The sequence below is a fragment of the Apus apus genome, chromosome 12, assembly GCF_020740795.1.
Source record: "Apus apus isolate bApuApu2 chromosome 12, bApuApu2.pri.cur, whole genome shotgun sequence".
In the NCBI taxonomy this organism is placed as follows: Eukaryota; Metazoa; Chordata; class Aves; order Apodiformes; family Apodidae; genus Apus; species Apus apus.
The window spans coordinates 8,819,549-8,842,901 of record NC_067293.1 but is presented as its reverse complement, the minus strand read 5'-3'; the positions used below and the strand labels follow the sequence as shown (position 1 = coordinate 8,842,901).

The 23,353-nt window shown below is 41.3% G+C and overlaps 1 protein-coding gene across 3 annotated transcripts in view; it reads left to right on the top strand.

Moving 5' to 3' along the window:
* Positions 1 to 23,353, top strand: part of KIAA1210 (KIAA1210 ortholog) — a 41,436-nt gene that overhangs the window by 10,805 nt on the left and 7,278 nt on the right. For 2 of the 3 annotated variants that reach the window (XM_051630609.1, XM_051630611.1), the window contains exons 2-9: positions 3,323 to 3,399; positions 7,166 to 7,334; positions 11,937 to 12,066; positions 14,565 to 14,723; positions 15,767 to 15,832; positions 18,935 to 19,147; positions 19,896 to 19,998; positions 21,081 to 22,673. In XM_051630609.1, the coding sequence (XP_051486569.1) occupies positions 3,323 to 3,399; positions 7,166 to 7,334; positions 11,937 to 12,066; positions 14,565 to 14,723; positions 15,767 to 15,832; positions 18,935 to 19,147; positions 19,896 to 19,998; positions 21,081 to 22,673 (2,510 nt within the window). Of the gene's footprint in view, positions 1 to 519; positions 646 to 3,322; positions 3,400 to 7,165; positions 7,335 to 11,936; positions 12,067 to 14,564; positions 14,724 to 15,766; positions 15,833 to 18,934; positions 19,148 to 19,895; positions 19,999 to 21,080; positions 22,674 to 23,353 lie in introns of all 3 variants that reach the window. The other variant, XM_051630610.1, reaches the window with a different exon arrangement.

Here is a 23,353-nt window from a genome sequence, read left to right as displayed (position 1 = left end):
TCCTTGCTGGTCTCAAGAAGCTTTCAGTCTCTTCCATGGCCTTACACAGCAATTGTTGCAGTGGACTTAGTGGGCAGGGTCAGGCCTGGCTTGAAAGGTTTTCTAACAGAGACTCAGCATCTTGTTTGTACCGTACCTCTGCAGCAGGAGGCCTGTGCACATGCAGGGACTGCAAATGCTGTTTGAGAGAGGATTAAGAATATTATTAGAAAGTTGTAGACTGGGGAAATGTGACCCACTGTTCCACTTGTAGTGGGAAGGAAACAGTAGCTGGGACTTGACAGCTCTGCTACCTTGGCCAGCCACAGCTGTCAGTCTGTCACTGTGCCTTGGCTGCTCCGCACTGAGGACAGTCTCTGTTGTCCCTCTGTGAGCTCCTTCTCCCAGCTGTCCTCTAGCATCTCCTAGCTTGGAGAGTATCCGAAATACTGCTCCAAAAGGCCACTTATTTAACCTGATATTTTTATCACTAAAAATCAATCCACATTCAGTATTTGTTTAAAACTTTGTCTCTAACAGCATAATGCTCTGGAAAAGCTCACGTGGATGGTACAGCTGATTGAACTGAGCATACATGGCATTGATACATCCTGACACTGCATCAGTCTGCTCTCATCAAGGCCTGGAAGTGCTGAATATCTGAAGGTTCGATCAGTTAATGCCTGTGCACTCACATGTGTTTGTTTTGATGGGGTTTTGTCCTCTCTCCACTACATTGAACCCCAGGCAAGAGTTTGTTGCTCAGAACATTTGCTAGCTGTTCTCTGTAAAGTACAACTCACTGCTACCAGAATTTGAAGTCTAAATGTAATCTAATTTCTAACTTTCTTTCAGGTGTGTCACTGAGCTTTTAGTGATAGAATTTACACTTTGCTGTAAACATTATTTTGTTTCTTGGCATTCAAAGGGTTGCTAACTTAAACCTTGGAAAAATCTGCTATGGTTTCCCTCACCTCAAGTCACTGTTCAGTTCACTGGAAAAAGATGATAGGGCACCAAACCATTACGTCCTAAATGGGGCACATTTGCAATCAACTGATGCATCCTTGCAGTTGATACTTGGCCTCCATATGCCCCAGAGAACTGAGTTATAAAACTGAGTTAATACAGGAGCTGATCTGACTGTGAAGAGATTGCCTCAGAGCTGAAGTGCTTTCCAATTACTGTTCTGCTGGTATAAAAGATATACCAACTGGAAATAAATGCTTGCAGTTGTAAAAGACACAGCAGTCAAAATATCTCCAAAGGCTGGAAGGATTCTGACTGAGCAGCTGAGATGATTGAGTAATTTAAATAAATGTAGAGCCACTTAAAACAAAGCTGGATGTGAAAGCAGTGATTTGTCTTGCTTTGATTTTACTGAAGGAGGACAAAGCAGAAGTTAGAAGACTAAATGAGCCAAATGTCAGGCCCACTCACATTCTGTGAAAATAAGCTCAAGTCTGGAGACTTGCCCGTTTCTCCTTGTAAATTTGTTGAGTGCTTTCTTAAATGTTTTATTTCAAATGCTTTTCCTTTTCCCTCAAGAAGAATGTAACATAATTGATACGCATCTTGTATAAAGTTGAACGGGAAAATTGAAACTGAATTTCTTTTTAATACAGAGAAAGAGTGTGAGAAAGTCTGCTGATGACTACTTTAATCAAAATATGTGGGAAATGCAGACATTTTCATGGATAATTGATGAGATATGGGGAAAAAATGGAGAACAGTGGAATGGTTATGATAAACCAAAAGGGAAAATCTTGAAAGTCTTATTTTTGTTGCTTCTCAATATCATTTAATGATTGTTTAAAAACACCCTCAGTGCATCTTATTTGGAAAAGATATAATCAGTCCTGGTCATTGCAATGCCTTTTTCATAGATTTCTAGAAAGTTAGATGAGATTATTTGGAACGTCAGTGTGTTAATGCACTTCTGTGTTCACTGCTCACCGATGAGCTGTTTTAAAAGGGAAGAAAACTACATTCTGTCTGGTCTCCTCCATTTCTGCCTACAGTTTAGTAGCACAGCAGTTTGAAAACCTGTGTGGACAGTACAAGGAAAGCTTACTCTGTGGTCCCTTTTTTCACAAGGAGCTCTGCCTATTTTACCTTGATGATCTGTCTTTTTACAGTCCCATCTCCTCTGCCTCTGATTTTGTGCACCTTATCTTTTAAAGTTATCTGGGTTCATAGGAGTGCCCAAGTGCTTTTGTGCATGACACACTATAGAATGTGTGGTGATACAGAAGAAATAGATTAGTTTAGTGGGTCCAAATTATTATAGGATCATAATCTTGCTTGATGTAGAGATAATTAACTTGGCAGTACTGTTATACCACTTTGAGGTTGTTAGATGAAGTCTGTGCAGAAAAGGGAGCAGGATTTGTTTCTGGGTATTTTTGCATGCTTGTAAAGATTTTTTACTCTTCGAGACCTGACAGGGTGTGTTGGAACTGCTAACCATGTAAATGTATCACCTAGATATCTTCCATAACAAAGGACACTATTTATGAGCTACCCAGCTAAACTGTCACGTTTCCATTTTCTCTTGACATTTGTACTGTAACTCTTGTGATCTGCTGCTTAATTCCTTTGTCTCTGACAGACACCCATTTAGAAGTCTTGGAAAATACAAAGTAGAGCCAGTTAACATTGAATGATCTTAAAACTAAGCTGAACTTTTGTTTTCATCAGGGAGGAAGATGATGCCATCAGCTATTTTGGTTGATCAATAGCCCTGCTTGCGATAAGGTTTCAAAGCTTGTGGCTAAAAGCTAATTGCACTGGATCCAAAATAAATTTGATCTATTGGTTTCCACAAATGTAGCACAGGCTGGGATGATGCTTCAGTGCTGATGCTTAACTAATTTTAGTAATGATGACAGACTAGCCTGGTGCCTGCTGTGTGGACACTGTAATACATGGATGCTCCGCAGCAGAGCCCTTACTAAGATGTTTTTCAGAGTAGCATGGAGCTGTCACTCTCTAGCAAAGAGGAATCATAAAGGTTCATCACCCTGAGACTGGGAAGCATTACAGTCTTTGCTGAGCAAGTTTCACAACGTCTTTCATTCATTCAAACTTTGATCCTCATTTTCCTACAAAGAAAGATAGTGGCAACAAATTAGACTGGTTAGTTTTGCGTCGACAAAGAAGTATTACTGAAAAATGAGAAGCTCTGTGGCTGAAGTGCAGAAAAGTGTGCAAGCCATGTTTGTGATGAGCATTTCATAGGCAATGTCAGAAAGGATCTAGTTGTGTTTTTCATGCTGGGTAGGACCATATTGTTCTGGGAAAGTGAACTAAAGTTTAACTGATGCTTTCATCTCTATTTCAGTGACTATATCATGGCTACGGGGCCAGCAGAGGTCACACAGTCACCTGAAACAGGAGGGACAGTTGAAGAGTGCACAGGTAAGCAGTTGTTCTCCAAATATACAGCTGACTTGGAAGTCAAGATTTATTTTCTTCAGGTTGTGAGGTGCGTAGTGACTTGTTTTGCAGTGTTGTTTTGGTTTTTGTAGTGTAGAAAACATTCTATGTGGTTTTGTCAGCTGGCAATATTATGGGAAGGATCCTTTAATACGCAGTACTGGAGAGTTGTAAGCTGATGGAGGACATTCCTTCCAGTTCTGGCCTGGGTTTTCAAAAACAGGACATGAGAGCTGGAGGGGCTGAGTTTTGTGCCTGCTTTGATGGATCCTAGAGAGGTGGGAGGTGAGCCTGTTAGCCAGCCTCTGTCTGTGAGGAGCTGTGTCAGTACCCCCACTGCAGCCCCATCCTCTGCTACTGGCCACAACCATTTGTTACTTATTCTTTAATCTGTTATGGGCTTATGCAAACAGCCATGTGGGAATGGAATAATAAGCAAGAAAGGAAAGATCTTACTTATGCCAAAGAGCTGGCTTAATTAAAGTCAATCTCCTTTGCCAGTGTTCAGACTGTTCTTGAGGAAGCAGGTGAATATGAAGAACCTCATGGCTGAGGCACAGGAGAAGTGGCTGTCATATAACTTTTTTTTTTTCTTTTATTTGGCTGACATCTTGCCATCATCTTAAGTGTTTATGTTTGAAAGGTCATCTTACTTTGTCCTTTAAAATTCCCAGCCTTTTTAGTCTAGTCAATTAGATTAATTTCTTGAGGTTTACCTTATTGCCTGACTAGTAGTAGAGGACTTCCAGTGTATGCTGCTCCTTGATGGCAGTAACCAGCTCACTGTCCAAAACCTGCTAGCACCCAAAGTTAACCTTACAGAATTTCAGAATGTAATTGCCTTTCTGGCAATATCAGGTATTTTTTATGAAGCTAGAATAATGGTATTTTCTGAGAATCTTGTCTGTGTGGTTTTTCATCATGTGTTTTTATTGGGGAAGGTATCTAGTCCTTGGATTTGGGGAAAAAATATAAAATGTGTCCTGAACATGCCCTAGGAAGTCAGAGAGAATACAAGATCCCCAAATTAACTGTTTAATTAGAAATATGATAATTGAACTCCCAAATCAGATGTTCCCTATGCTTTTTACAGTTTCAGTTTAGCACTGGAAAAAGCATAATTTTCTCTTCTGTCTTCTTACAGGGAAGAACCATGCAAAGAGCAATAGGATGTGCATTAGTTCTCTCTGTGCACAGGAAAAACAATTAAATAGTCATTACATAAACAGTAACAAACTTTACAGAGAAAGCAAAATTCTTAGTCCTGCTCCTTTTGTGTTATAGTGGGCTAAATAATAGCATCAACAACTAATTTTTGGGAGGGCTTTTGCTTTATAGAGCAGTAGCCTCTGATGTTAATATTTTCTTTTTAATGCAGTAAAATTGAAGATTGGTAGCCATAAGGATCAAAAAATCATGACTCATTATTCATCAGTGGGTGAAGGGGAAATGGGAATAGATGTCTGAGCCTGGATTTTGTTTCTTGCTTTGACTGGATTTTTTTAATATAAAGATTTTTTTTCTATTTTAAGTGCTAAGATCCTCCTGTATCTTATTAGTTCAAGTATCACAGAGCACTCCACCAATTTAGTGATATGTTGAGCTACTTCACAGTGCACTGAAATGTAGGCACTTTTAAATAAAAGCAGCCTCCTTGTAACGGTGTGTCAAACGGGCACGTGGGGTTTTTTTTTAACATTCCCCTGGTTCTCTGGAAGCAGCAGCATCTAATTAAGCTCATAAGTAATACTTGCACTAGAATCAAACTTACTTTCTGTCAGCTGACAAGTGTATATGACAATGTCCATGTTTTCCATTTAGACAGCCTTAAAGTTGCAGAACTCTCTGCAAATAACAAAGTCTGCCATTTTGTTCAAGTCATTGGACTGTGTTAGCAGACATTGCTGAATTGATAGTTTTGAAGCACTGCTTTCATGGAACTTTTTAATCTTTTGTTTTGCTCATATAAAATGAAAACATCTCAGCTTTGTCAAGTTTTCTGGGAGAATACTATGTATGTTTTCTAATTGCTGATACAAATGGCAGGAGTGGTAAGCAGGCATTGCTAAAGACTCTAAAGGACACCCAACACTTATTTGGGAGGCACCATGGTCTTCCAGTTGCTCTGTGTCCTGTCTTGTCTTACCAGTTCTTGCTGTGGGCACGGCATGCAACTCATTAAGCCCTGTGACAGTCTTAACAAATCCAAAAGCCTTAGGGTCAGCTCTGTAGTCGGGGCAGGCAATATAACCTGCATGTTTTCTGTGACTATCTCATTCACTTACTACCTGATAAGCAGCAGTGGAAGGTAAAAAAGTCTTCCACTGATAAGCCCTCCAGAGGAGTGCCACATCCCAGTGTTACTCAGGTGAGTGAGACTCCATCGATAGTTTTGCTCTGCATGGTTTGAGAGATAATTTGGTCTCGGTGACAGCCCTGGGCCCTTGGACAGCAGTGTTCTGGCCTTTCCTGGCCAGGGGGGTGGCTGGTTTCACCAGTCGGTGCTGGACAGTGTCGCAGGGTCCTTGTGTGTGTCCTGACACGTGGTGCTGGCACTGCTCTTGAGAGCAGGGAGGAGACAGGCTGAGTAGATCTCAGTATCATTGTTTATTTCTCAAAGTGGCCACTGTCTAGTGCAGCTGTGTGGTGGCACAGTTTCAGCCCAGATAAGGCCCTTTGGCAGAGCTCCCTACACGTACAGGGCACACGTTGAGGCAGAGCATCAGCGACTAAATCATTGCTGGGAGAAGACAATAATTGTGCTGAAATAATGCCTTGCTTGTGAAGAAATCCACCAGCTGTGGGCATTTATTACGCCAACTGCTGCAAAGTATTAATTAAACAATGAATTTGGCTCAGATATGCAGTGATGTTATTGCTCTGCATATGTATTTAAGTCAATCTCAGGGGTCTTAGAACAATAGTTTTACCCAAACTACTCCAAACTGACCCCTCAGTGTAAGGTCAGTGACAAAATACAGCACTTGTGTGCTTAAAGAAAATACAAATAAGAATGTTAAAGTATCTTAGGTAGTAAAAAATGAAAAAAGTCAGTGATGTATAGTTTATTTTGTTCTTTTTGTATTTGGACAATGGAAAATCTGAAATCAGATGAACAATTTTCTAATTGTGTTCTTAAGGCTGCTGTGTTTGGGGGTTTCTTGTTCTGCAGGGCAGTGTCTTAATTTAATTTGCTCATTGTCCTTGGAGGAGCTTTTGATTTTATGTTGGGGCAGTGGATTAATATGTAAACAGATATTTTGGTTTTAGGGTTTATAAATTCTTTTGCCATTTTCAATCTTTTTGCCCTACGTTGAATATCCTTCAGGGGTTCTCTCTTTACAGCACTGAGTAAAGATAAAGCAGAACTGAACCAAGCTAAGTAAAGAACAAGAGTTAGACACTGACATATTTTTTTTTAATGAAAATGTATCAATATGATTGGCATGGTCACTGTTCAGTTGTAGGTAGACACATTCTCTGTGCAAGGTGTGTTTTTCATAAACTGGAACCTAAGTAGGCAGCAGTATTGTCAGCTTAATGCCAGTGTTGCTTTATGGGCAGCAAATGTAAGAACTGCAGCTTCACCTTTCACTGGGCTCCAGCACTGAATTATTTACGAAGGAGCTGACTAGAGCTGAATGGGCTGCTCTAGCATTGAGGCTTCCTCCAGAATTTAAGACACAATGTTCTCCAAGCTCAGCAACACCTCCGACTTCCGTGCATTTTCATTTCTCTCATGTTGCAGGAAAGAAAAAATCCAAATTTCAGACGTTCAAGAACTTCTTTGCCAAGAAGAAAAGGAAAGAGCCTCCACCTCCCAGGGGAGAGAGTAATTTAAAACCTAGCCAGTCCAGCAGCGATGTCAGCGTCTCTGTGCTCGGCGCTGCTGCGCTTCGCTCGCCCAAGGAGGCTGGGTAAGCTGGGGGGACGGCAAATACATAAATAAAAGCGGACCTCTCACAGCAGTCGGATGAAAGCATTAGTTGGCCCCTTAGGAGCAACCTCTGTCCAAGTTTGCGCAAAACAAGCCCTAATGCTGATGAAGGAATTCCAGGAATTTCCTCTTTCTTTGGTAGTGCTTCAAAAGCCAGCCTGGAGAGGAGGGGGAGGGCAGCCGGGGCAGCGGTGATCCAACCTCTTAGTCTGAAGCTGCAGATAGCCCAGATTGTTCTGATTGGTTTTAGTGCTTGAAATCTGTTCTGGAAGGTCTGAGCAGCAGCAACTTTAAAAGAAGATGATGATTGAGTAGTGCTAGTACAGAGAATACATGCCGAGTTGCTATTTTATAGCATAAATGGTGGCCTCTGTCATGGCTGGGGTAAAGGGAAAGAAGTATTTTTGGTGTATTATCAGTATAACATTGCTCTTTTAACTTTCTTATGTAGCCATTTAGGTATAGATAACAACTGAAGGCCTCTAGTTTTGTGTCAGCTACCCCTGCAGGGCTGTGAGTGAGGTTTGCAAGTCCTTAAGGTGTGTCCTGAGGAATTCTCAGATCACTGAATGATGTTGATTCAAAAACTTGTCCTTTTTTTTTTTTTTTCAGTTAGTGTAATACAAGCACTTAGCTTGCATTGCTAACTCTGCTTCTCTGGTAACCTCAGGCCATGAAGCTACACAAAACTTCCACTTCACATCTCTGAATCTGGGGTGCGACAAGCCTCTGGACATGGTGATGTCTCTCACCAGTGGTGTCATGGATCAGTATCTGGCAACATATAGTTTGGCTGTTTTCCATCTCCTCAGCCTCCTCATACTCTTCTTTTAGCTACTCAGTCAAGGCCTCTTTTCAGACTAGGCTAAACCTTGGGTTGTGGACCTGCAGACTAAAAACGTGTGGCAAAACACCAGCCACATCCTATGGTTTGCAGTGTTTTGTTGAAGGGGACATTGAGCAGGTGTGACACTGACAGAGGGCATGAATAGCTGACTAGAGTGGGACATGCTGAAACCATAAATTATCATTAAAGTCTTTGTATCATGAAATAAGGCATCTGGTGGAGCCCAACACCATTTTTCTTCCAGTGTAAGTTTATAGATGTTACTTTCTCATGGGTGCTTGTTCCTCCTTGCCCCATCTTTCCCACTCTCTCTGTTGTGTTTATGCAACTGTATCATGGAAGTGATCTGGGAATGAAACAACAATCTATTTATTTTGTTTGTTAGCATAACAGCAGCAGAGTAAGTGACCACACAACCAGTTCCCTGGGGCAAGGGGAATTAGAGTGATTCAGCTAACCCAATTCAAACAGCTTGGGAACAGCTGAGCTTACCCCATCAGCCCATAGGAGGGATCTTAAAATCAGCTTAAAATCAGCTGTCTGCTTCTGCAGCAATGTGGGTGCAAACTCTTTCTCTTGCCTTTAACCAAGTACTTCATGTCCGATTGCTGTTTGCCTTAGCACAATCCTCCAGTGATTATGAACTGTTTTGCAAGATTGGAGATCAGGAAGTGAGTAAAACCTTTTTGTTTTTCCCTTGAAGATAGGATTAGATGGACTATCAAAAAAAGTTGGAGGATATGTTTGTCCTAATTAAACCCTATAATGTCCAGACACTGCATGGCATAGGCATGCTTTGTAAGTAGCCAGAGAGACTGAACAACATAATCCTTTGGGAAAACCTGATGCTGAAAGCCAGGGGAAATACATCTTGTGAAAGGTTTATAAGGAGTCCTGAGCTTTGCAATTTCTGGCACTCAGAATATCAAAACCAATCCTAGAACAATGCTGCTGTTTGTTTGTTCTTGAGGCAGAAGCAGTGGTTTGCTTTTTTTTTTCTTCTTTTTTTTTTTTCCTTTTTTCTTTTTTTTTAAACCACATAATATTTTAAAAATTTAACTTTTCTGAACACTAACCAGAGACCAAACCCCAAGATGTGCCAAATGCTTCTTATAACAGGCAAAGGGATGTGCCTAGATGACAAGAGGATGTAGAGAATCAATCTGAGCCATAAGTTTTGAACGGAAATTGAAAAACCTTGATGGGAAACTTACAGCATGTGCCATGGACAACTTTCTGTCTGTATCATCAAAAGGATACCAGACCTTACATAGAGGAAAATTTGGTCCCAAATAGCCTTGTTCCAGTTAAGAAGCTTTGAGCAGTGAAAGTTGCTGGGACAATATCTAAAGTTGTTCTGGTCTTTGTAATGAACACTCACTCCTTTGGCAGGCTGCAGTTGTTTTTGAGAGTGGCTGCCCAAAGGAATTGTGTCACCTTTCCTCCCCCTGTCTCAAAGACTAATTAAAGTTGCAGCAATAAGAAGTGGGAGATATCACAGGCCATGATGAGCTCAGGAGTGGCTTTATTGCTGGCTGTAGAGTCCCATCATTTCCTCAGTCAGGGTAGCTCAAGTGTTGTGACACATGAATGAACTGAGCATTTGAATAGGGAAATCAGGGTGGAGTTACATTAAGTAAGGCTTCTTTAAATTCAGCACAAATATAGATACACTGCCTGGAATTACACACAAATGTGTATTTGCACATAAGAGGCTCATGTACTAAAGCTACAGTTCATTTTATATTTAATCAAATGCTCTTATTCTGACTGCCAGAAGAAAATACATTCATTCTCTTGAAACACGTGATACATAGAGAGAGAGAGATGTTGTAATGGCAGTCTCAAGAACAAGGAAACCTCAGCACTTATTGCTAAAGAATTCCAAGTAAAGGAATTAAGGAAATCCCCAACTGAAAAGGTAAATGCATCTTAACGCACATGCACTCCTTGCAGTACATAAAATATGCCAGCTAATAATGAATAGAGATTACAGTAAGTAAAAGTTGCATGACACTTTCTGAATGCAGTAAAATTCTGTCTTGCACATATGGAGTGTCTTTCATGCTGAAAAGGACTCTGACATCAAACACACAAAAAAATGAGATTACTTCATTCCCTCTAATGATGAAATAAGGCAAGTACCTTATTTGTGTGTAGAACTGCTTTCCTTATATAAGCCAATACAGACATTAACTGTTACATACGATGGAAGGAAACATGAGCTCTGCCCTGTGCTGTGAGAGAAAGAGCTCAGATTGTCTTAGATGCAACATAAACATAGAGCAAAATTATTTTCTCCTACTATGAGATTTGGCACAACTGTGTACTGATTGAATACACCTTTGGGGCAGCAGGAGGGTTAGTTGAGCAGACAAAGAAGATATTGTTTCTAGAAATGTAAAGAAGAGAGATGCAGGAGGAAAAAGAGTAATTTATTTGGGTTTTTTTACCTGGTGTATTTGCTTTATGAAAGTTCACAGTATTTCAGGGCTTTCTTCTAAATAAAGAAAGAATCTGAGGTTAAACAAATAGCAGAGACCTACTCTATTTGATTTCCTTGCAGAAGAGTGTTAGGCTTACTAGATTTTCGTTGGCAGAGTTCTGTTCCTAATCACCCCTGTTACTCAAAGTCAAACTTGCATTGCACCTGAGCCAAGGAATCCTTGTAAACTGTGGGATACAAGACTGGCAGCCAACAATGGGACAGTATTCTCTGTTGCTTCCCAGTTAAGTCCTAGAATTAAATCCTGGTAGAGGCCATCCTTGTGGTCTTTCAGACAAAGTAATGTACAGACAGTGCCTGCCTACACTGGTGGAACTTGATGAATAAAAGATTTGGAGCCTTCCTTGTCTTTCCACCCAAGTGCAAAATTTGCCCTGTGCAATGTATTAGCCCAACCCAAATCAATCCCAGTTGTTTACAACACAGTTAATAGCTTCTTGTGGGAACTCACCAGTGCTTCACTGGGCTGAACACCCGGTGAGCACAGAAGCAGAGCAGGAATATCTTCCCTGGGTACTTCAGCTTGGCCATGGATAGGTATGTAACTGTGTCTGTGGACACTTGTCCCATCTACATTTTTTAATAGGCAGGGGATCTGGTGATGTTCATGATATCATTGAACAGAACTATTTTTATTGTTGGACCTGAGAGGGTTTGATTCAAGTTTGTTAATGTAGTAGAAGAACAATTTCTGCCCAAATTTGCAAGAAGGGGGAAAATAATCCCCAGTCTTTGGCAGGTATGACACACACCAGTGTATCCTTACTGTCTCATGCCAGGCACATTCACACCAAATGAGGTACATGCAAAAATCTGACTTTAAACAGAGTTACTCACTAATAACTAGTGATAGGGTGAGAGGAAATGACTTCAAGTTTTACCAGGCAAGGTTTAGGTTGGGTGTCAGGAAAAACTTATATACAGAAAGGGTTGTCAAGCACTGGAATGGGCTGCCCAAGGAAGTGGTTGAATCACCATCCCTGAATGTGTTTAAAAATTGTATAGATGCAGTGCTTAGGGACATGGTTAACAACAGGCTGGGTCAGTAGAATTAGGTTAAAGGTTGAATTTGATGATCAGGTCTTTTTCAACCTGAATGATTCTGTGATACTCTGAGATGCATTCCACCCTGGCTTCTGTATGGTCCCTCTGCCATGGTCAAGTAGTGCAGGGAAATGTTGGAGGGCTTAATCCAGTGCATTGACTGCTCTTCCTTCCTTTCTTCCCAGGCCCAAAGGAAGCATGGGAAACAAAGCCTTGTCCCATGACAGTGTCTTCATTTTTGAGTCTGCAGCAGGAAATGTGGCAAGCAACAAGTTATCTCAGGAAAGCATACCTGGAAGAGTGAAAACTTTGCAGGTGAGAACACCCTCCCCTCATTCATGGTGCTGCTTTGTATTAGCTGTCTCTTGGGAGACTCTGTTGCTTGATTCCTTTGCTGAGTGCCTTAAGACTTTGTTGACTAAAGTGTCCAAAGCCAGACTTACTACTTTTGAATCTATTATGTCTCTTGGAAGCTGCATCTCTGAGTAGTCCTGGTGCTTTCAGCCTTGCCTGCGTCTCATAGTGTGTGAGTAACATGAGCCCAGTTCATAGACTCTTTGAAACTTTCCTCAGTCAGCATGTCTTCTTCCAATGGGATTTCCTTTCTTTGCTTTATCACTACTGCTGTTGGGTTAAGGCCATTTATTAATACTGTAGCATGTCCCTTACACTGTTATTCTTTGTATATTATTTATGTTATTCTTTTTGGTAATGCTGGGTATGATATTTCCACTGTACATGCTAGCATCAGTGGCTGTGAAAGTGTGGGGAATGTCACTCTTTGTGACAGCTTTATTTATATCATGATTCCTTTGACCTCTGCCAGCAAAGGACACTGTATTCTGCTAGGTCATTTCCTTCTTCCAAGGCATATATTGAACCCTCCTTGACAGCTCCCTTATCAACTGTTGGTTATATTAGTTGCAGCTCAGCTCAGAGTGCTGAGATTAAGTTTAACATTTTTCCAGAGACTTGAAAAAAAATGTTGATAAGGCAGCCAAAGGCCATTGAAATTCTTCCTTTGCTCAGTGTGAACTTCATATTGCAAAACACAATTGCATCATATGTTAAGTAATAAAAGATGCAGAGGGACTTGTTCCTCCCTAAGACTGCAAAATAGGCTCAGCTTCAGTCCAGGGTATTTTTTTATATAACAATGGGAGTAGCAGGAGAAATCATGTTTATATATATGACCGAACTTCACTGGGGAAAAAAGGCTCTTTTCATGTTATCTGCAGTCAACTGTGCCCTCTCTTCATCCATCCATCATCCTGCATGGTAATGTAATACTGCCAGCTCTATTTTTATAGCTATAGAAGTCAGCCTTTTTCTGTGAGCTTGACTCTTGTCAGAATAAAAGCCAAGCACTAATAAAAGCTGTTATTTTCTTAGCAATGTAAATTAACTTCTACCAGTAGAAGACAGATTATAAATTCAGAGTTTCCCCCACAACACTTTGCTGTCTGCATGTAATAAATTTAATAAATAAAATATGGGAAGTTGTGAGAAGAAGGAAAAGCAAAATTTGCTTTCTATATTTTCCTTCCCATGAAGTGCACAGGTATGTTGGTCTGTCTTGTTTTGCCCATCTATTGCAGTCTTTGTGCAGTTTTCATCAGTCCTGCTTTTGCAGATTGTATTGGTGACACTTCTTTGATTGCTGTGAGAGACCAGGAAAGCTGTTTGAACTGGGGGCCTGGCAGATTAAAGGGTGACTCTGTGTGTCCTGTGTGGCTGTTAGATCTATAGGAATTACATTCCAGGTGAATCTTGCTGAGTAAGAATGGCAACTATTTAGATGTCTTTGACAGAGATGTAAATGAATGCATAGCTTGCAGAAGAATACAGAATTAGGCCTAGAATTTCCCAGTCTGGTTTAATAAGCAAAGAAACAGGAAAAAAAAAAGGCCTGCCTATTTATCTTGGGAATATCTGATTGAAACGTTTTTCGTTGAAGTACAAAGTTTCTGTTCAGACTTGTATCCATTCCAGCTTTGACATGCCTGACAGACTTAAGCCAAAAATTTTAGTAATAGTGTTTCCTGGGATCTGAACTTTTTTATTTTGAGGGAACAGCTGGCTGCTTGTGAGGTTGCAGACTTTGTTTTATTTTGCTAGGGTCAGGGCCTGCCAGAGGATTCTTTTGTGCAGTCTTGGAAAAGAACCACCACATTTCTTTACAAAGTTGTTCCTGGCTGCCGTTGTCATTCTTGCTGTAGACAGGACCAGGATATGATGCTGGGGAAATTAACAGGCCATTCGTTAGGGTGGACCAGAAATCAAATGAAATTGTTTTGATATATAAAGTGGGACTCAGCTGCTTTTGCAGAAGAGGCTGGTGACAAGCTCTCAATATTTGGAAGGACTTTGTGTAGGAAAGCTGACCACATAAACCTGGGACTGGGAACTGCTGGCTGACAATACCTTGTGTAACTATTTGGGACATCCAGATACATGTAATTATTTAAAGAATACTTGAATCTAGAATTTTTAAAGTTTTAAATTTAAATTGAGTTAAACTGCTGTCAGTTTTCTGGAATGGTGAATTTTCTGCCTTTGGTAACTTACTGAATAAAACTTATTTTGATTTTCATTTTGTACCAAAGGCAGTTCTAATTATGGGTCATTGATGAATGCAACTAAATGAAATTTTACTAATGGCTGTTCTCTGTAAATGGCCTGTTTCTTCAAGTATTTCTATGAACTAAGACTTTCTGCATGCCTAATGGGAGCAACTAGGGTGAACGTGTCCAAAATGTCCCTTATAGATAATGCCATATATGCATATATTCTAAATTCCTTTCCAACCACAGCTTCAGTTGCAGCAGAACATCAGACTTGGATCACCTCCTCTTGTTATAACTGGAAAGAAGCTGGAAGATGCAGGTGCTCTTTCTGAAGATGATGGTTTACCTAGAAGCCCTCCTGAAATTTCAACCCTTCATGAAGTTCTGACGGATTCACCAAGCAAGGTATGATTGTTATGTCATTTTAGTGACTGTGATAAAATCTCCTTGAAGAAGAGGGCAGAGCTTTTTGCTTGCTTGTGATAAAATCTGATGGTACAGATCAGTCAGAATCTGAACAAATCTAGGTGGGTTGTGGACTTCTCACTGTGAGGGATACTTAGGAAGTGGCCTTAAAAATACCCCTCTGAGTACAATTTTCTATGCTTTTATGTAACCAGTGCTGGGACAGTTGTGACCCATTTCATTAGGTAAAGAGGAGATAAATTCAGGTGATATGACACCCCTCAGTGCCTTTGGGCAAGGCAGTCTCTCCTGGCAGGTCTGCATGGCAGAAAGCAGAAAAACATGGATTGTGCAGGGGTGAGTGTTGTGTTACTGTGACTGTTCCACTTCCAGTCCTGGAATAAGCTGAAGTACTTACAGTGCACAAGCAAACTTATCATGTCTTCCAGCTTCAGAAAGCTGCAGAGATTGGCAATTTCCTGCACCTGTGAAAGGGGAAGAGTTTTTGGGTGTTTTAAAGCTGGTGAGAAAAAACAAAAATAATGAGGATTGCAAGAGAATCTTAAACAATCAGTGGTTTTGGAATTAAATACCTCAAAATCAGGGCAATATTAGTTGAATTGACAGGAAAGTGACAATCCTGAGTCTGAGGTTAACAGATCCTGATGAGACTCAGAGGAGGCTGGGTTATCTTCTTTATTAGGAATTGCCTTCTCAGAGCAGATACATGGTTTTGGACTTGAGTGAGCATATGAGCATTTGTAAAATTGAAGGTCTTACAACAATAAGCCCAAATGACTTTATAAAATGTATTGTCTCATGTGATCAACCTTCACGGCATATCTCATAACAGGATGAAGTTCTCCTACTTTATGTTTGGTCCCCAATGAGCAAACAAAACCTATTCTGTGAGGCAGTGACTCAGTGACCCTTCCTTTATCTTTCCTCTTGTGTTTTCTCATGGTTAGCACTGGATAGCCAGTCCCAGATAATTCAATGTGACTTTTCCCCTGACTTACCCTCTTCCTTATTTTATCCCACAGTCCTCCAACCCTGTTCAGCGTCATAGCTCTTTGAGTTTAGGCGGGACAGACAGTGAAGATGAACAGGTAAATAGCTGCTTTTCCTGCTAATGAACTTCCCAAGATGGCATACGTGGTGTCTGTATGGAGCCAGTACAATCATATTTTCTTTTTAATTAGTTCTGGGTACAATGTATCCTAGCAAACAGTTCGTGAACAGTCCAGAGTGATGCAAATGATACTGAAAATGTACCTCTCACAGAGTTTTGAATAAGAACCAAATAAATAGAGGCAGAAATCTACCCATAAGTGGTTTGTGTGTGCAGCATAACAAGCTCTGTGACACCATATGGATCTATAAGGTTGCACAACAGAAATTTGGACAAAGCAAAGCTCTTCAGTTTCACTTCTGGGTCCCAGAGCCCCAGTACTCAACAATAGTAATGTCTTAATAACACCTGCCTGTCACTAGTAGCTTGTGAGCAACGCTCTGCATCTCTCTAATCATGGTAGACAACAAGAAAAGCTCTGTGTTCATTTGCAGTTGTCTCTGGATTATAAGTGACCAGCAGCAGCAGGTTCTGCTGTCAGACCAACAGAGTCTATTCCTTGACCAGCTCAAAAAAATATGAAGAGTTCATTTTTTTGGAGAGGGACCTGGAGGACCTCCACCTTGACTGTCCCAGGTGCCTGAAGCTGGGTTGAGTTCCTGCCCATCTCGTGCTTTCAAGGCAGGCCTGCAAGGTTTGCTTATATTGCCTTTCTCCAGTGTTAGTGCAATGTCTGAAAGACCAGGCAGACCACAGATATCCCAATGGGGTCTTCACATGTCTGTAAGAAAGGCAACCACCACTCCAACAGGGCTGATTTGATTTAGGGGTAGCCCTTGCAATTGTATAATCATAGAATCATAGATGGTTAAGGTTGGAAGGGACAGTAAAGATCATCAGGTTCCAACCTCCCTGCTATGAGCAGGGACACCTCACACTAGACCAGGCTGCACAAGACTCATCCAACCTGGCCTTGAACACCTCCAGGGAGGGGCTTCCACAACCTCTCTGGGCAACCTGTTCCATCACTTTACTACCCTCATGATGAAGAATTTCTTCATGATGTCTAACCTAAATCTCCCGCCTCTCAGTTTACTACCATTACCCCTTGTCCTATCCACTACCTCCTCTCTGGTGAAAAGCCCCTCCCCAGCTTTCCTATAGCCCCTTCAGGTACTGGAAGGCAGCTATAAGGTCTTCTCTGAGCCTTCTCCAAGCTAAACAGCCCCAACTCTCTCAGCCTGTCTCATAGCAGAGCTGCTCCAGCCCTTTGGTCATCTTTGTGGCCCTTCTCTGGACCCTCTCCAACAGCTCCAGGTCTTTCCTGCACTGAGGGCTCCAGAGCTGTACACTGTACTTCAGGTGTGGCCTCACCAGAGCAGTCGTGTCACCCGTATAAGTTCTCAGGGCCTTCCACATTTATAAATACCCACTTTCTGAGTAATCTAAAGCTAAGTGTGAGGCTATTGCTCAGAGCGAGCAGCAAGTAACTTCATAGAGACATTACCCAGCCTTGCCCTGCCTCTGCCAGATAGCCTTCATGGAAACCTAACTTCCTTGTTGGCATCTTCAACCCAGACTGATTAAAAGCAAAGCAGGGCCTCAGCTTGTGGAGCTGAGGACAGTGCTTTGGCACAAATACTCTTTAGGAAGTGGGCCTCCCAGCTGCAGCATTCTCCTTGGGCAAGCTCATGTAACTGTGCAATAACCAACAAACACCAACTTTATCATACAGTTAAACACTGTTGGGGACATCCTGTCTCTGCTCCACTGTCTTTGAGAGAAGATACCAACTGTCAGTTAGTGCTCAGAAAGAAAAATATCCTGAAATCCTCAGTGGATTTTGTCATATATGTACAGAAGTAGCTCAGATATTGGCTTCAGTTGTTTTTATATTAAATAAACACAACTGTAATTTTATAATTGAAAGCCAGAAGAACTTGTATGTGGAACAGAGTTACTAAAAAATGTTACTATTTTTGTAAGTTCTAGTGATCCTTACAGGTTTAGCATTAATCTTGTAGAATTATAACAATAATTAGCTTATTTACCAACTGTGTTCTACTTTCTCTCCCCCACAGTGTGTAAGTTTTTCCTGAGAAGAGTCTCTGTCTGTCATAATACATTCGTTGTGGTGTATTTCAGATCTAGGAACTTAAAAAAAGTTCAGTGGAGAACAAGGAAATCAGTTTTAGGTACCTTAAACACAAAGCAATGTACCTGAACAATGTTTGTAGATGAGATGGGAAGGGACTTTCATTATCTTTACAACTTCATCAGCACATGTTTTAAATGCTGTGTTATGCCCTAAGCTTAGACAGTGCTAAAAGCTGGATGCCCAGTGAAAGGGCTGTTTCCCCTGGCTTTCTGGGCAAAGCCAAACCAGCAGGTGTGTTACACTGAGTGATGTTTGTCTGGCATGTCTGTGAAATTCTGCGAATGTCCCAGAAAGTCTGGTCTGTGTTTCAAAAAGTAACAGAACCAGTCAAACTGCATGTTTGGGGGCTTCTCTACAAACAGTTCTGTAAACCCTTTTTTTTTCTTTTTTCCCCCCCAATAATCTGAGGTTACTGCTGTTTAGTTCCCCACAGCAACTCTGCTGAAGGGTGAGATCCACAGCGCTGCCTGGGAGACGGTTCCAGGATGCTTGTTGGAGAGAAGCTTTTTGTTTTTTTCCTGGGGGACTGGATAATAAAAGAGCAAAGTGGCTATGGTAACTTTTTTAGAAATAGAGATAACGAGGAGCAAGTATCCATGCTACTTTCGTGGTTTTTTAATGACATATCCCTGCGGCGTGTCGCGCTATTGGGATGAAAAGGCAGCCATAAGAGCTGCACCAGTGTCTCCTGCTGGTGCGTGCATATATTGCAAATGGGTTTTCAGGTAAGAGCTGGGAAGGGGACAGCTGAGGCTCCTCCTGTGGGAAAGGGAGAGACAGGTTTTCCTCACTTTTGTGTGACATGCAGCTCAGCACACAGAATTGAGTAATCTCAATGCAGAGACAACACCAGGCATGCATTTTAAGGTGAGGATTTGTGTCCAAAACTACAGCCATTTTGGGCATTTACTAGCAAAGGAATTGTTTAAGAGACGTGGAGAAGCCAAGCAAAACGTAAAGTGTCTTGTTTGTGTTTTACAGATACCTTCTGGAGCATCCTCCAGGCCCATCAGTCCTTCATCCCCAGCCACTCTGGGAGCCCCCAGCTCCCGAGGCAGCACCTTCCTTCCCGTTGACTTCACCATCCCTGCCAGTCCCCTTGGCTGCCTGGACACCTCAGCAGCCCGGCACAGGATTGCCCTGAACCCCCGCAAACAGAGAGGCTTTGCCAACAAGAATCAGCAAACCTTCCAGGTGAGCGTTTCCTGGGAAAGAATCACCGTGCAGAAGGAAATGGATGGGAATTTTTAGCTGCTATTTTAAAGATATATTTTTTTTCCATTATTTTTCTTTCCTATTGACATTCCTTTACTTTTTTGTTTTGTTTTGTTCTTTCACTGGAAGAAGGGAAACCACCTATTTTCTACCAACCAACCCAACAAAGAATACTTAGAAAACTTCAGTGTTGTGGGAGCTGAAGAAACATGCAAATTTAGTTTTCCATTATTTAGTCAAAAAAGTTGCAGGTCACACTTCATTTGTAAAAACATTCCTCCTGCTTGGAAGCTATTTTTCAGTTTGGGAGAAACCTAAGTCTGTTTCTACAATCTCTGCTGGATATTCTTTGTGCTGCAGCTGGTACAACTACATTGCTGAAGGAGAAAAGCTGATTTTCTCTCAATCAGAGATACCAAAAGTGATGATAATGTCTCTGGCTTGGTCTATGCCACTGGGTACCTTGTGTGATGTCTTAAAACCATACTTGTTCGCTCAGAATAGATCAATCCCAGAATGTTTCAGATTCAAGATAGGTCAATAGGCTGCCTTTGGCAATTTAGACATTAATTCTAGTTTCTTAATTGAAATAATACAACAGCAGTGTTGATAAATTACAGGATGGGGGGGAGTATGTGTCTATGTTTTGAGTATCCATAAACATGCATGTGCATAAAATACAGTTTTTGTGCATTATTCTTTAAAACATCTTACTGCTCCTCATTAGGTGGAACAGCTGGAAAATGAAGCATGTCTTCCTGCAGCCCCAGAAAAGAAGGGAAATTCGACAGAATTACTTGAAAGTGACGAGCATAAAAGTGATTGGGGAGGTAATGCAGTTTTACTTATCGCTCCTTTGGGTGCTTGAAATCTTCTACATAAGGCTGACAGGACCTATTTGAATTGTAAGTTCTTTCAAATGAGGCATCTTGTGGTTTTATAAAACCAATCCTGGCTACTGAAGTGTTACGGTGGAAGAAGTTGTGTACTCCACTCCTCATGGTGGTGCTGAAATGGTGAGCTTTAAGGGCAGCATTAAAAAAATACAGGAGGTGAAAATACCATGCTCAGAAATACTTGTGCTACACAGTTGTCTAGATCTCATTGACTGGAGATCCAAGTTACTTGAAACTCAGAACAACCCTGACCTCAGCATTATATCTGCTATGTGTGTAAAGTGACTTCAATTGGCTTGTGTTTGCTAGATCTTCCTTTGCTACTTTACCCCTTATAATTTGAATAACAGCCAATTACCAGTGGTAACACTTTTGTAATTGTAAACTGTAAAAACAAATTATATTTCTCCAAGACAGCACTGAAGACTTTCCTTTTTAGCATTGCATTACGAATCCACTGTCTGGTGGTAACACTTTAATGTAGTGGGAATGTTAGCACTTTGTTGTCAGGGCAGCCTCAAGGCCTGATCCTGTCACACATCAGAGTTACTGTGTGCAGCCACATCTAAGCTACCCAGATGTTCAGCAACCCTGCTGGAGCTGCAGGAGGCATAGCTACCTGATGCTGAGATGTTCTGCTTAAATACAGAAAATCCTTCAGATCATTCTAGACAGCCTTTCTAGGCATACAGATGAAGAAATGTTTAGGGAAATCTGGCTAGAAGTTGTACAATAGGGCTGTGCACAGAAAAGAAATAAACAACAACAGATTTGGTACAGCTGAAGCATAAAACAACTTTGTCATTCCCTGGATTAGTTATGTTCAAACTAAAGACTTGACCAGTCCTTACTTGGACAGCCCATTTCTAAATATGCTCTTAAGAGCCTTATTTATCAAACAGTGGCCAGACATGGGGAATTCATGATAAATGACTGCACTAGCTGGAATGAATTACTGATACAGATGGTGCTTGAATTGTAACCTTTAAGTGCACACTCTTCTCTGTTTAATACAGGATTATCAGCCCAGGTGGGACATTGTGCAAAGGGAGGCAGTTCTAAGGAGGCACCAGGTGTAAAAAGTCCCACTGATGCTGCCTGTGACTTTTGTGATTCCACACTTGTGGTGGAAGACCCTTGTGCTTTGCTGCAAGAAGACGCCGGCTTTCCAGACATGGACCACCAGTGTAAAGCAGCTGCATCCCTTCTGACACCTGAGCCTTCTCCAGGGAACTTGGAGGAACACCACAGTGCAACAGGGTCATACTGTTCAGATGAGGCTGCTGATGAATTGAGATTGCACCAGCAAAATTCCAGCACTGAAGTATCTCCACTTCCAAAACAAATTGAAGGAGAAACGGTTGTATTTCCAGTTGTACTACCAGCTGACTTGTTTAGCAATGGTGTGGAAAAAGAGGGCATGGATACATTGGCAGATGTTGCACAAAGGTCCTCAGTAAATTCTGTGGACCTGAACATCAAAGACCAGGAAAAGGGGGATCCACTGTTTATTGGCAGAGTAGAGGCCTGCTTGGGTACTCTTGAGAATCATTCCAACGACACTGTCTCAGATACTGCACCAAGCACTCCACAGGTTGTGGGAGCCAATTCAGAGTCATCTTCTGACATCAAGACAGTGACTGTTTTGAAGCCTGAAAAGAGTTCAGTAGCAAGAAATGGCAAAGAAGCTTGTGAAAGAATGGAATTTCAGTCATCCAAAGGCAATGCAGAAAAAAAAATAGAGACTGCTGCATCTTTCTGGGAAGCAGGTTTTGTGCTATCTCCCAGTACCTTGGAAGCATGTTTCAAAGCAGAAACTGTGTCTGTTTCAATGGGTAACCAAGAGAGTCAACAGGCCAACATATCGTACACCTCTGAAAAGGCTTCTGTTGGATATCTTGCCTCTTCAAGTTTGACTGGCTTGAAGAGTAATATCTCTTCCAATGATGCCAGTAAGGAGCACCAGGTAAGCAGTGCAGCTTCTCACAGAAAAACTGTGGAAGGCAGTCGGTCTTCAGATGAAAATGTGAAAAGTCCACTGAAGACTGCTTCTGCTAAACCAGTCAGATTTACCATTGCACCAGCATGGCAAAGATCTCTCTCAGGTGGTTCAAATTCAAAGGAAGATTCCTATTCCAGAAGTTCCCCAACATCCCCTGTAAGACCAGAGTGGTTTGAAGGAATGACAAAAGAACACACACGTTTTGATGCAGTCATCCAGGAATCAGCAAAAGCCAACTCAGGTAGATTTGATCGAGATTGTAAGGACAGTGATTTGCATTTCAGTGCTTCTATGGAGTGGGCTGACCATGAAGTACTAAATGTTGAAAACCCATTTGGGGTCAAACTAAGGAGAACATCATCTTTACTGAAATACCAGAATGAAAGGTGTGCTGAGCCTCCAAAGCTGATCCCCTCAGCTGTTCCCGCTGCATCTTCTGCTTCAGTCAAGGAGGATCAGAAATTGGTGGACAATGGGAAGCCATCTCCAAGCCTTCCTGCCAGCGCAAAATCATGTGTTAAAAAACCAGATCATCTAGAAGACAAAAATCCTCCCAAGACAAGAGCTGAAGAAGTGACAAAGAAGCAAAATGGTCATAAACCTTCAGGTATTTATGCTGTATTTTTATCCAAATATTCTAGAAAACAGTGGTCATAAGAACCTTGGTGGAGTGGAAAGCAAAAGATAAAAATCCTCTTGATGAGGAGCAAATTCAGCCTCGAGTTTGTCAGCACCACAATTTAATTGGCCTTCATGATTTGGCCAGTCAAGAGAATTCTTGGCTTATCTTAATGAGGGGTGTGTTCCAGCAAGAATAACAACAGAGTAAATAGCTTAAGGGCCTTTGAAACATTTCTGGTATGACCTACTTGTACATATAGTTGGATTAACACAGCTTTTTAAAACTTGCTGCTGTTTTGTAGGTAAGTTTCCAGACAGCAGCATCTGAAACCTTAACTAGGAGTTGTATTAGGCGTGATTATTTTTTTTCTACAATCACTAAATTTTAAAATGTTTTAAAAGTGAAAAGGCAGACTGTATTTTACTGCCTACATGAATAAATAACAGTTATCATACTAGTTTAATCTACAGTGTAAGGATGTTGTTTCAAAGGCAAAATCCAGTTCACAATGATCTCGGTGGGAATTCTGCCATAGACTTAAATGGAGGCAGTCAGGTAAAAAACTCCAGAACAAACAGAAAAAACAGTTATTGCCAAGGACAAAATAATCAGGGGAAGGTAGTTGTATATCCACAACGTTCAAAGGGTATTACAGATGTTAAAGG